The 14818-nt window shown below is 33.2% G+C and overlaps 1 protein-coding gene across 1 annotated transcript in view; it reads left to right on the top strand.

The window, feature by feature from the left end:
- Nucleotides 1–3992: 3992 nt before the first annotated feature.
- Nucleotides 3993–14818, top strand: part of LOC118188908 (LIM domain kinase 1-like) — a 51812-nt gene continuing 40986 nt past the window's right edge. The window contains exons 1-4 of the mRNA XM_085814488.1: nucleotides 3993–4127; nucleotides 7334–7430; nucleotides 7557–7692; nucleotides 7833–7942. Coding sequence (XP_085670614.1) covers nucleotides 7336–7430; nucleotides 7557–7692; nucleotides 7833–7942 — 341 coding nt within the window. The 5' untranslated portion in view covers nucleotides 3993–4127; nucleotides 7334–7335. The remainder of the gene's footprint in view (nucleotides 4128–7333; nucleotides 7431–7556; nucleotides 7693–7832; nucleotides 7943–14818) is intronic.

Consider the following 14818-nt stretch of genomic DNA (forward strand, 5'->3'; position numbering starts at 1 on the left):
AACTTTTTCATTTCCCCGGCGCAAATCTCGCCAAGCACACTTTGTTGGCGACAGCATACAGTATACACAAAAAAATTTTAATGAATGTTAGTTCTAAGAATTATTTATTTTGAAAGCATAAACATTTTAATCTCATTTAAAATTTCGTAAACAAGCCGATAAATAAAGACCAATTTGTAAAAACACATTAATTTAAGAATTTACTATGTTTTCATGGTTCAACATCCTGATTCACCGGTTCATATCATGTGACTCGAAGCGATCTCATCTCACGTAAACTACGCAACAAAAATCTAATTCTCTCAGATTTTATCTACGTTAATTTCAAGTTAAGTATTAAATTAAATCTTATGGAATACAAGTTTAAATGCAAGAATTATTTCAATTCGTACGAATAGCTTACACAGAAATTATATAAAAACCACGATGCTTTACTTCACTAGAATATTCTAATTAGAATTGATGAATTTAACTCTTGACTTCGCTTTTTCTATATTTTCGTCTTCGAGTGAACGGTGTGATTGCATCCTAATTTACTTAATTACAGCGTAAGCCTTTAGGGCATAAAGGCATACTTTTATAAGCCCTTAAGGCATAAAATTGAACTATCTTGTATGTCAGTAATGAAAGAAGCAATCAATCCGATAAGAAATGGCTGCTACTTGTTTCGAAAATGAGGCGTAATAGGGTACCAGCGAGGATATTACATTTGGCATCGGTTGTACCATTTTTTTGCGACTATATCGCTTACGCCAGCAAAATGGAAAAGTACCTGCAAAAGTTACTTATCGAATGCAGATCTGCGGTTATCTTGACTCGACATTTGATTTACAGACTGTCGTATAGTCAATGTTTACCTAATTGGAAAAACATTATCAGCATACCCTAAAAAAAAATGAAAAATTCAATTTAAAACACAAAAATGATGATTAAAAATACAAGTTACAATTAATATAATAGCAGAAATTAAAAATACAAGAACGATATATTAAACTTTGCTCGTAATATACGATACAATTCTGTTGTTATCCCCATGTATACAGAGATTTGTTTTCGCTTAAAAGAATCAGGGAATTCCACAAACTTTGGATCGCGCCCAACTTCGGCATTGCTCACTGTCTGAGCATTAGCCATGATCACAATTTCCCTAGAACAGTTGCAACTTCAACATATACTCAAATATTAATTCAGAAGTCAAACAACAAAAATCAGGATTATATTTTGTTGTTGTTGTTGTTTGACTTCTGAATTAATATTTGTTCGGCGTGTTATTGTATCTTAATATACTCAAATGTAATGAAAATAAAAAGAGGGTTCGTGTTTTTAACCTTTTAAAAACAGACTATTTTAAAAATAACAGAAAGCAATCAGAAACAGAAAACAAATGACCGAGAGAAAAATATCAGGCAACTCCACTGATTCAAGTTATTAGGAAAGTAACGATTTCAGAAATGACTTAATGACGAAAATAATGCCCGAACAAGAACGGTCAGATAAGACAAATTGAGTAACAACTCCAAAACACTGCACCTTTCGCTATCTTCAATGCCTCTCTTTATCTTAAAAAAAGAAAAAGAAAAAAGGGGGGGTGACAGAAAGCTTTCAGATTTTACTACATTTATTTATTAAATATCATGTTCTTCGTATTCAAACCATAAAATTCAATTCAACAGCAATATTGCAAAATAGTTTTTAAATGAACATATCTTTAGAATTTCTGATGCCCAGTCTCTCGCCCTGGAGATAAAAATGTACTTTTTTTTTGTACAGTGTTGCCTTTCCTCGTTTTGTAATCGTTGAGTTTCTTATTCAAAAATTCTTTAATATTTGACAAAATATGAAATAGATAAAAACAAATTCCAAATTAGAGCTTCCAGATGCTCATATTCGGTGGAGTTACTCAAAATTGGATGTCTCTAGGTACCGTTGTTTTATCACAGTGCGAGAAACATATATACATTTATGCAGATTCTTCATTACTTAATTATTTAAACATAACACAGAGCGATAATATTTGGTGGCAACAATTTGAAAAGTGAAACGATCATTTAAAGTTTTCGATGCAAAATTCCAAAACGAAGTTATTAGCCCTTTTGGGCTTACGCCTTTGGGCTAAAATTATACATAATAATGCTTTGTATAATAGTGTAATAATAATGATGCATAATGAATAATGATTTTTTTTCGTACAGTGTTGACATTGCTCGCTTTGAAATCCTTTGAGTTTCTTAATCAAAAACTCATAAATGCTTTACAAAATATGAAATAGATAATGAAACAAATATTCCAAATTTGGATTTCTATAGGTACCCTTGTTTTTTCAAAATGCGAGAAACATATATTTATGCAGATTCTTCGTTATTTAATTTCTTTAAATATAATACAGGGCTCTAATATTTGGTGGCAACAATTTAAAAAGTAATTCGCCGTTTGTAGCGAATCAAAGCAAAATGCCAAAACAAAATGGGCTTTCTGGGCAAACTGCCCCTTTGGACTAAAAAAAGTATCTCGAGCAGTAGCATTGTAAACCTTACATTTCAACCTAGTTAAAATAAAATTTAAATTTTGTTCAAGCAGGAAGCTATAGCATAACTGTTTCTAGAAAGAGGCGTAGACAATATTACGTCATAAAAAGCCTACGAGAAGTAAACAACGTATTGCTTCATGCAGCATCTTTTATGACTGAGCCCAAAATGAATTACTCGGCCGCCTATGGGCAAGTTAAAATCGCCCACTTCGCCATCAGCCGAGTTCAGCTTGGTCTCTACTAAGGCCAAGAAGTGGTGGTGTCATGCCTTCTCCGACAATATATATTCAAATATAACAAATTTGAAAATCATTTCGTCACCCTTAAATTTGGCCGCCCACGTACTGTGCACCATCTTGCCACCCGCTATGATCGGCCTTGGCAAGAAGAGCGATTTAAGTTACCATAACATTAATGAGCACTATCTCGCATTTTTGCATAAAAATTGCTTTTGACGAAAAGAAAACGGTGTGAAAATTATGTCTATAGCCCAACGGCGCTTTTCGATTGGATTCCGAATTTTCATTTATATTAAGGGAACTTTAAATCAATCAAGATTATATTGTCCTTAGGGTAATGCTCTTACGCAAAAATGACTGATTCGCTCTAGTTAGAAGGTGGTTGAGGCATATATTAAATGGAAACCAAACTATAATATTTAACTTAAAATAAATGGTTAAGCAATAAATGCTAATATGAAGAAAAAGATAATAATATTTTTTTGAGTTTTTAGTCCAAAGGGATTTGAATCCCGAAGGACTATTAGTTTCGTTTTGGCATTTTGCGTCGGACGGATAAATGTCGGTTCACTTTTCAAACTGTTGCCATAAAATGTTAGAGTCCTGCATTATATTTGAAGAAATTAAATAATGAAAATCTGCGTAAATGTATGTATATTTCTCACATTGTCATAAAATAACGGTACATAGAGTCATCGAATTTTGAATAACGTAATCCTCCAACGAATATGAGCATGTGGAAGACCAAATTTGAAATTTGAAATTTGTTTTATGATCGATTTCCTATTTTTTAAAACTTTGACGAATTTTTGATTAACAAACTCAAGGATTTCAAAGCGAGCAATGGCAACGTTGTGCAGAAAAAACATTTTTATCTCCAGCGCGTGAGTCTCTGTATCGGAAATTCTAAAGATATGCTCGTTTTAAAACTATTTTGCGATATTGCTGTTGCACTGGATCTTATGGTTTAAGTGCGAGGAACATGATATTTAATAAAGAAAGGTAACACACAAAATGTTAAAAAACGCCCCTTTGGACGTAATTTAAAATCTGAAACATTTCAGATTTTTTTTTCCTTTCCTTTTTCACTATTTAATAATTATGTGCTTGTAACTGTAATGAGCAAAGTATGAGCCCTGTCGTAATTGCAATGAGCTAAAGTAAGAGCCAAAAAGTCGTCAGCATGACTTTTAAATTACTTCTTAATGGCAACAATGTTGATTTGTTGTAAACATGGCGACGTATGTAAGCGAAAAGTTTAAGTCTGTGTTTACCAATACCTGTTGCATGATTGTTGTTTTTTTTAATTATTTTGTATGCAGTATGCACAGTTAAATAAGAATGTATTAGTTATCGTGCAGGTAAACAAATTTAAACATTTAAATCTGTCTGTCATAGAAAATCCATATTAATTATTTGTCTGCAATTAAATAAAATTGTATTCCAGTTTCATTAGAACTTGATTTGCGCGATAGTTTATCTCTCAGACGGTGCTGTTTTGATATATATTTTTGTAGTTTAAACTCTTTTCATTTAAACATTTAAATCCTATTAGCATATTATTATTATTATTTTTTTTTTTTTTTGTGATAGATAGTTTTTTATGAAAATGATAAGCTGTAAATCAATCAATGTAAGTATCTTCTACTGGGACTGCTTACAAATAATGTAACGTCATTAATCAATACCATTTAAACAGATGATGACAATGTGCAGGATCTATCCAGTATTTATTATATTGAATAAAAATATAGGATACATGCTTATATATGTACTATCTTTAATCATTTTGACGTTTTATTTAATGAATTCTCAGTAGAAATAAAAGCTATAATTTTGGAATTTTTCACTGTTTTGGGGATTTTAATTTTTAAAAGTTAATATCAAAATGTTGATGTATATTTTTTTATTATGTTCATCCACCAGTGCAATTTTGTGGGTTTTACATTTTTATTTGATAGTTTTTTGCGTTTATTCAAACATATAACCTGTCCACTCGTTTTCCTTCACTCTGTCACTCTTTTTAAATTTCTAAATACAACTCTAAGGTTTGCAAAAATTACTTTGACCAATTGTTTAATATATTATCAGACTTATGGCAATCATTGATTTCATATATTTGCTGAAATGAAATTATTAGACAATTTTACATTCTTTTGTAATTGTAAAATCCTATTGTAAGTATTTGTCTGCTTTTCAGAATTATATATAAAAGTTTAATGATTTCGGAACAGAATTACAATTTTGTGATTTTTCATATTTTATCAAAATTTTGTTATTTATCATTGTTTTGAGCCTGGATTTATTAAGAAAGTGATGTAGTTTCTTTCTTTTTTTTTTTTTTTTCTTTTTTTTTTTTTTTTTATGCAAATGGACATTGATCGGTTTTGGCAGAATAAGCTAGGATCATTATTTATTTGAAGTTTATCATCCTTACAGATTGCAAAAAGTTACAATAGAGTGCTTTAATGATAATTTTTTCACAAATCTATTTTTAAAACAAGAAAAGAAAAAGAAAGTTTTTTTTTTCTTTTTCTTTTTAAGAATATATATATGTTTTATAATTTTCAGATTAAGCTTTTAATCTTTAACTTCTACAAGTAATACTACATGGCCCATTTTGTTTTAGAAAACTTGATTATATTTGTAAAATTAAAAATAATTAAACGTAAATCTAATAAACAATTTTTTTCAAAAATTTTGTGTATAATCTTAATCTAATTATTACCTTATAAGTTACTCATGTGCAATTATCTGTATTATGATTATGTTGTGTACTGTATATTATGCAGAAAATTATAAGGGGATCAATGAAGAAAACCATTTGTTTAAAAGGGATGATGCCATGTAAAAAAGAAAATTCTGGTTTAAAGCCAAACATCGTAATTTTCACTGCGTTCCTATGTCAAACAGAAATGGAACAGTAGTTTTGTTTAAATAGACATTCTCTAGATATGCATTTTTTCTTTTAGGAAATGCATTGCCATAATAAAATGCTTTGTCTTTATATATACTGTATGTGTCTTTTGAAAATACATTACGCATAAAATTTTAGTTATTTATACATATATTTTTTTAACTGACAAAGTATGTAACTTTGATTACTTATTAAAAAATAAATTTAACATTTATTGTATGTATGTGACTGCCTCGTTGAGTCATTATCATGAGAACTCAGAAATAAAATATTATTCAGAAATCAGTTTCATCAGTTATCAAATAGCAGCATAATTATGCTTTTTCAAGTGTGATTGTTAACTGCATCTTTTACCTAAGTATGTAAGTATGCTTGAGAGGAAAATTTTAGATATTTTTGTTTGTTTCCTTGAATGTCAAGGAAATAGTCATTTTAAAAACAGAGGAAAATAATGATTTGGAAATGAGAATTTGATAAAGTTGATACAGTCAAAAGTTGTTAATCCGGACACGTTGGGACTTCGGCGATCCCGGATTATAGATCATCAGTTTAAATCTGGTAAGATGGCATGCAGAAATTATAAAATTAAAATTATGAAACCATAATTTATGAAATAAAGAACAATTATGATCTAAAAAATATCAAAATTTACAAAAAAAAAAAAAGCTTAATATTTATTTGTTTACTTTACTTTCTTCGCTATCGGAAGCAAATTATAATGATGAGGAATTAGATTTAAATCATATCAAAGACGAAGTACATTGAGATGAAATACTACATTTAGTAAGGAATTATAAGCCGAATAAAATAAAAACATCTGCCCTGAAGATAAGGATAGTGCTGACAGATCAACTTCCAATTCATTGCGCACCGTGGCGTCCCCCCGCCGCAGAACAGCGTGAAATTGATAAACAGATTTCGGAATGGTTAAATAAACAAAGGATATGCCTTTATCCATTTTTTTGCAGCAATTCCACTTTTTGTTTAATGGACTTCGAAACATACTTTCGCTTTGTAGATCCTTTACATATTAGTAAATATATATCGGAAATTCTATTTGACATAATCGAAAGTTCAAGCTTACTTTTATAAAATTGCTCTAACAGTCTGCAAAAAATAATAAGGCGGATCCAATTCGAAGATTAAGGAACAATGCAATCTGCAACATTAACTGAATTAGATAATTTTAGCTTAGCTTATACCGTCCATTATACATTAAACACGCATGCATAAACGTATTTTGGGCATGCGCACACGCATATTCGCAGCCGTAAAGGTCTTACGCGCATGCGCAGAAAGTTTGTAGCTTTGAGGTACGGATTATAGATCATTCCAGATTGTGGGTGTCCGAATTAATGACTTTTGACTGTATTTTTCTCTTCTCTGCCTAAATTCCCTGTCCTTTAAAGGTGTATATTGAACACAAACTTGTTTCTATGAAAAAAAAATCTGTCTTGAAACCATTCCTATGTATACTAATAATCAAGCCACTAGATCATAAGGTATATTTTTAGACCAGGTTGAAGCCTTACTTCTTTTTACCAACTGCTTATATATTTAAAGTTATGATAGTTAATTAAAATATTTAATTCTTCTCACCATATGTATAAATTAAATTATTGATGCTGCCATTAATAAATTTTTATTCAGATATGGATTTTCCTATATGCTCTGGTTGTAATAGAAATATTGAAGATGAAGAATGTATTCAAGCGTGTGATAAAGATTGGCACAGGTCTTGTTTTAAGTGAGTTTGTGTCCTATCTTGTAGGTTTAAAAATAATATCTTGTAAAAACTTATTTATTGAATGCAATAAATTTTTATGTGCTTTAGCTATGAATGGCAATTAAAGTTGGAAGTTTCAAATTTCAGGTGCTCACTGTGTCAGCAGCAAATGATAGGAACATTTTTTGAGAAAGATGGCCTTGTGTTTTGTGCAAAAGATTATTGGAAAGAATTTGGAGAACTTTGTCATAACTGTCATGAGATAATATCTGGGCCTGTAATGGTAATGATTTTTAGTGGTATTTTACATATTTTGTCAAAATATGATACTAAATATATATTTTTTCTTTAGCTTGTGTTTAAATAATGCATTTTTGGTACTGAGATACAAGTTTTGAAAATTCTTAAATTATACATCTTTAGGTTGCTGGAGATCATAAATTTCATCCAGAGTGTTTCAAATGTGATAATTGTAACAGTTATATTGGCGATGGTGAGTCATTTGCATTGGTAGAAAGGTCAAGATTGTATTGGTAAGTATTCTGATGCTGTTATTAGTCTTCATGAAACTGTACCTTAGATTATTTTTTTAAGTATTTGGTGTTAATCAAATATGCATGAACATATCAATAAATATCACGTATTTGTTATGAATGTATGAATTATACTAAATAAAGCATAGCTGGTCATATTTTGTATATTTCAGGTCCACTTTTTTTCTTTTAATGTATTGTGAGCTATTTGTTAAAATATTGACATTTAACACATTCAAATTTTTGTCTAGCATACTAATAAGTGGAAATACTATTAATAAAATATCTTGTTGGTATTAGACCAACATGATATGTTCTTCGTAATTTTGTTAATTAAAATTAGCCACATAAAAAATTATGTAATTAATGGGAAGTCTCTATCTGCATGTTTCCAATCAAGTATTCACAGTTTGGGGTCAAATCTTTTAACCTTCTGAGTGACACGGATTTTTGGATCTGCTTATGAAAATGTGCACTGAAACTGTATTTAATAGCTAAGTTTATATATATATATATACCAAGAGGCAAAAAAATCTCATGACTGGATAAAGGCAGTTATGCCATTTAGAGGGTTAAATATGGAGCAGATACATGGGGTTATTGGCTATTAGGGAAAAGGGTACTTTTGTGTTTTGCCGGCGCAAACGATAAAGTCGCCAATAATGGTACAACTGATGCCAAATGGAATATCTTCACTGGTAACCTTTTCCGCTTCATTTTCAAAACAAGTTGCAGCCATTTCTTATCAGATTGATTGTTTCTTTTAATACTGGCATACAATTACATAGAATTTTTACCAAGTTAATTAAATTTTGTGCCCTAGGACCATTCACAGTAATTAAGTCAATTAGGATGCAATCACACCACTCACCCAAAGGCAAAATCGAGGGTTTAATTCATCATTTCTAATGAGAATGCACTAGCGAAGTAAAGCAATGTGGTTTTACATAATTTCTGAGTAAGCTATTCGGACGAATTGAAATAATTCTGGCATTTAAAATTATTTACACTTTGCATTATATTCTTGCATTTATTCCAAATTAAGATTTAACTTGAAATTAATGTACGTAATTACTGAGAGGATTACTTTTTTGTAGCATAGTTTACATGGGGTCACGTGACACGAACCGACAAATCAGGATGTTGAACCATGAAAGCATAGTAAATTTTAAATTAATGTCTTTTTACAAATTTATTGTCTTTATTCACAGGCTATCAGGTTCAATGTTCCTTCTAACCTTCTTCAGGAACGTACAAGGACCTGACTAGGAACAGAGAGCTTACTAAAGCTATGTTCACTAATTGTAGTAAGTAGACAGGATACAGACGAAGGGTATACAAAACCCTTTATTTTTCTCTATATACAATGACTTCCGTACTTCGGAATACAATGACCCGCCACTCGGGGTCTAACGTAAAAGTATAAAAATAAAACTAAACTCTAATTTAACTTTAGAATAATACACGTGGAAGATTGGCCTTATAATAACAGGAAGCATATGTAGCACAGAGACTGTGAACACTACAATACGTTTTAATTTATCAAGAGGATTAAAACCTCTGGCCTGGAAGGCAAATAGCAACTGCGTAACTTCTAAGGTAAGCGGCCTGCTTCGAACTCACTGCTTCCTCTCTTTTGCTTGGCAAAAAGCCACAACTTAAGTACTTGGCGTTCGCCAGACAAACTTTGCATAAAATCCTTCACGCTTATAATTCTGGCCGGAAGTAGAAAATAAGAAGTGATAGTAAAGATTTAAAATAAAATAAACGTTAGTAAAACTTAAGATCCTTACATACTTCCCGCCAGAGTTAATTAGTTTGAAACTGAGGTCTAAAATGACCTTGTTGAAAACTTTTAGCTCTAGAATCTAACGCGAGGCCAACCTTTTACAAACATAACTTCGTTAGAAACTAGAAAATTTAAAAGAAAGAAATTTGTTACAATAGCAGCTCCCAGGATATACAACAATCTTTTTTTCATCTGTACTGCATCTAACCAGGAGCTTTTATTCAATTCTGGTTCCTTCCAGAGATCTGGAAGGAAAACTAGTTTAATGAAACTAGTTTAATGAAATGTTACACAATGACATGGCAAGTAACATATACAATTATAGTGCTCTTAACATTCTTATTTCATTCATGACTATTTTAATTATCTCTCCCCGTGCTCTCTGACATGTGTTGTAAAAGAACACCAAACACGAATGTGTTTCTGTCTACGTGTGCCACACTTCCTCCTACAATCAAAACACTAACGTGTTAAAATTCAACATAATGAGACCTCTTAACACACCCTAATTTCAACTCTAAACCCTGAGGTACTATTCTAAAAGTGGCTAACTCTAAAGTGTAGCGTCAGAGCACCTAACTACATCATTCAACCTTTAACACATATTCGCCATGATTTAATCTTTACAGTCACACGAATAACAAATTTTTAACATTACTTTCACTTTTACCATATCACGGTATTTCTTAACATTTAAAATAACAGAACATATCAACATGCCGTTAATTTTACAGATTTGAAAACATACATTAGTAGTACATTGTTAACTTCTATTCTTTTCAAAGCAAGTGCCAATTCTTTCTACATTGAAATAATACTACATTTCAAAAAGTCTTTCAGACCAAAACTTCTCTCTTGCTAGAATGTTTTAAATAAAATTTATACAATAACTTTTTACAATATTTACGTTTTTACACAACGCTATTATACATCAACTTTAGTTTTACGTGCGAGTAATTGAAAAACATAATAAGAAAATCGGTCACAACTCATTTCTCGCCCTTTTGGCGATAAAGGTAGACCTCGCATGAGGTAAAACTTCTTGAAATCTGCCACTTGCAGTAAGAATGAAAGATTAACTTAAGTTTGCAAAGTAACATAAAATTTTACTTATCTTTGTAATATTCAGACATCCTTTTCTGGGCCCAGTCTTTAAAGGTACTGCAGATAGTAGCTTGATTTATCCTCCTTCTTGTACGGGCTCGCCCTTCAGTGCTTTCCTCTGGAAGCTTCCTTTTTTCACCAGTACAGCCACCCTTGAATACTTTCCTTTTCTCCTCTGCTTGTGGTCTTTGACGTTTGATGGCAGCTGGTCTTGGCGGAACCGGGAAATTTCTTCCGTGTTCTTGCTTGGACCTCGTTGCTGGCCGTTCAAACTTTCCTTGAACTTTTTCCTCCGCCGCTGATGGCCCTTCCGCAGTTCGGTGACTTTTGCTGCGGAGAGTTCTGTCGGATGAGTAGATCTTCTGTTTTAAAGCCGGATTATAGTTGCCGTCATTTCTCCTGGTCCTCTTCACATACGTCGTCCTTCTCCCTTCTTCATTCTGGGGGTGTTCGTGAACTCTGTTTTCTGGACTGTGGAACGGCTTCTTTTTCTTGTTACATTCAATTTTTCCGCGGGGCAATTTTCTTTTCACTTGCTTCTGTCTCTCATTGGCTTGCCCTTGTACTTGTCGTTTTCCCACCTCTGGAACTTGTACCTGCGGTGTCTGCCGTGCCGGATCCTGCAAAAGATCTGAAAAGATTTGCATTTTATTACGATCGAAGTAGGGCTTAATTTGATCAATGTTTGCGGAACAGGTTTCATCATTTCTGGCTTTTAACACTACAACAGTGTGAGTTATTTTTTCTATAACATATGGTCCTTCAAATCGTGGAAAAAATTTGGCAGTTTTATCTTCTGGTGCTGAAGAAAGTGAATGCTTAATTTTTAAAACTTCATCCCCTACTTTATAAGTTACTCCCCGTCGTTTCAAATCATAATATAACTTCTGTTTTCTTTGTGCTACTTCCATATTCTTTTTTGCTTCTTTTATTAGTTTTTCTATATCACCCATTTTAAATTCTGGGGCTCTTTGTTGCACATAAAATAATTTATCTAACGGTGTTATAATCTTTCTGCCTAGAAATAACTCAGCAGGATTTTTGCCCGTTGTATCATGTTTTGCGGTCCTAAGGGCGAAAGCAAATTCATTGACATAGTTATCCCAGCTTTTATGAAAATTTTTAACATAACTACGGATAATTTTCACTATATTTCTATTGACCCGTTCCGCTATATTTGATTGCGGCCGATACGGGACCATTTTTAAATGACGTATGCCCAGTTTTTGGCACATGTCTTCAAATATATTACTTACAAATTGAGGACCATTATCCGATATAACTTTTAGGGGCGCCCCGTATTTTAAAATATATTTATTTAAAATAGAATCAGTAACGAATTTCGCGGAGGCTCGTTTTAAGGGAACAATTTCGGTCCATTTACTAAAATGATCAACCATAACAAGGAGATAGCGACTTTTATTTAACTGACTTTTTGGGAAAGGGCCCAATAAATCGATGCCAATTATTTCATTTGGAAATTCGGATTTAATACTATTTAGAAACCCGGCCGGGCGGAAATTAATATAATTAACGGCTTGACATGTTGGGCAGGACTGGACATACGCCCTTGTTAACTTTTGCAGTTCAGGAAAGTAGACTGCCTCGCGTACGCGTTGGATAGTTTTTCGAATACCAGCATGAGAAGCTAAAGGGCTGTCATGGAGCTCATGCAGGATATTTAATCTAAGACTAGCTGGGATAACAGGTCGAAATTCGTTGTTGGAATTCGTAGTTTTTGTATAGAATAATAGACCATCTATTAGTTCGTAATGGGCCGCCCTATTTCTTATCGCCACAATATCTTGGTGGCTAAAATTTTCAGGATCCTTCAAATACTCATAAATACTTCCAAACTCAGGATCCTTACCCAGTTCGGTTATTACAGTTTCTCGGGAATTTGTTGTACACGCTGTAAGCATTGCTATCTTTACGGTATTGCCTTGTTCGTCTATTTTAATCCTTGATAGGGCATCTGCTACGATATTTTCCTTTCCAGGGGTATGCTTGATTACCAGATTATATTCTTGCAGCTTGAGTGCCCATCTCATTAACCTTGGGGATAAATTTTTCCCTGAGTACAATCTAGTTACCGCCGCATGATCAGAGTATACTGTTATCGGCGCCTTTCCAAAATAGACTCGGAACTTTTGCACTGCTAACAGAACTGCAAGTGCCTCTCTCTCGGTCGCGGAATAGTTTCTTTGTGTTTGATTTAAAGTTCGGCTAAAAAATGCCACGGGCTGCTGATTTTGCGAAAGTACCGCTCCTACCGCATAATCCGAAGCATCCGCTGAAATTTCTAAATTTTCATCCTTTTCAGGAAATTTCAACACAGGGGCTTGCGTTAATGCTTGTTTTAATTTTTCGAAAGCACTATTGGCTTCGGCCGTCCACGAGAATCTTGCCTTTTTCCTTTTTAATTTTAACAATGGCTCAGCGATAGCCGCAAAATCTTTTATAAAGGACCTATAATATGAACAAAGTCCTAGAAAAGAAGAGAGCTTCTTTGCCGTGTTTGGAGTCGGATACTTTTGTACAGCGACTATTTTTTATTCATCTGTCTCGATCCCTTTTTGAGATATTTTGTAACCTAAATATTTTAATTCAGGGGCTGCAAATTTGCACTTTTCGACATTAACTTTTAGACCGGCCTCACTTAATAAAGAAAACACCTGTCTTAAATCCTGTACATGTTGATCTAGATTATCACTAGTAATAATGATATCGTCTAAATAGATAAATGTGGACTTTCCAAGAACAGGTCTTAACACAATGTCCATGCATCGCTGAAATGTTGCCGGGGCCCCTGAAAGGCCAAACGGCATACGCAAAAATGCATAAGTGCCAGACTTGGTTATAAAAGCAGTCTTAGGCACGTCCTCAGGCCTCACCCCTATTTGAAAATAACCAGTCGTTAAGTCTAAAGTCGTCATAAATTTGGTTGATTTTATGTTCCTTAAAATTTCTTCTATGATCGGTAACGGATATACCGGATATTTCGTTATGGAATTTAATTTACGGTAATCAATAGCGAATCTCCACCTTTTTGGATGCTCCAAAGGATAGTCATTATTTTTCTTACATAAAACCACCGGGCTAGCATAACTACTTGAGATGGGCGTTATGATTTTTTTACGTAGCATATCGGTAATATGCCATTCTATAATTTTTTCCTTATTCTTATCATACCGGTATGGTTTTTGACGAACTGGCAATGCATCTCCGGTGTCAATACTATGGTTAGTACCCTGAGTAAATCCTGGAATATCACTAAATAACGATGCAAATTCACTTACCACTTGTCGGATTCTATCTTGCTCGTCATTAGGCAGGTGGTCAAGATTTAACCTTGGCGGTTCAACCTTTTCTACACGCACTGGTTTCATTGTCAGCTTAAGGGATGCTTCATTAAAATCCAGTAGTGTAGCTTGTGCGTCTGAAAGAAAGTCTATTCCTAAGATTAAATGTGCTTGCAGATTCTTTACTATAAAAAACATCACCTTTACTTGTTCGTCCTTGATACGGATATACAAAGGTACTTTACCTATGCACTTACATTTTTCTCCTTGCGCCGCTAATACTGTCGTATTATCCGCATTATATATGCGGTATTTGCGAAAATACTTTCTAAAAAAGACTTCTGCCACACAGGAACACTGCGCGCCGGTATCCAGGAGTGCGGTGGCCGGGATATTATTCACCAAGACTTCAATCTTCGGAAGAGTCAAATTTTTCACCATTACTGTATTTAACTTGTAGGAAGAGGGATTTTCGTGGCCTTCGGATTTCCGCACCCTCTCGTCAGCAGAAATCTGTTTTAGTTTAAATTATTTTTCCTTTCCGTGGTTTCCTTCTTTTTCCCCTGGCCTTGAGACTTTTTTCCTGGGTTGCTATTGAACTGTCGACGTTCGCCGGCTGTTTTTGAATGCTCGGGTTTCCTTGCCCACTGATTCGCTTTTTCTCCGTAGCCGTATGCTTGA

The sequence above is a fragment of the Stegodyphus dumicola genome, chromosome 4 (genome assembly GCF_044657685.1).
Source record: "Stegodyphus dumicola isolate Sdum_Otavi_A_Nest chromosome 4, ASM4465768v1".
Taxonomy (NCBI): domain Eukaryota; kingdom Metazoa; phylum Arthropoda; class Arachnida; order Araneae; family Eresidae; genus Stegodyphus; species Stegodyphus dumicola.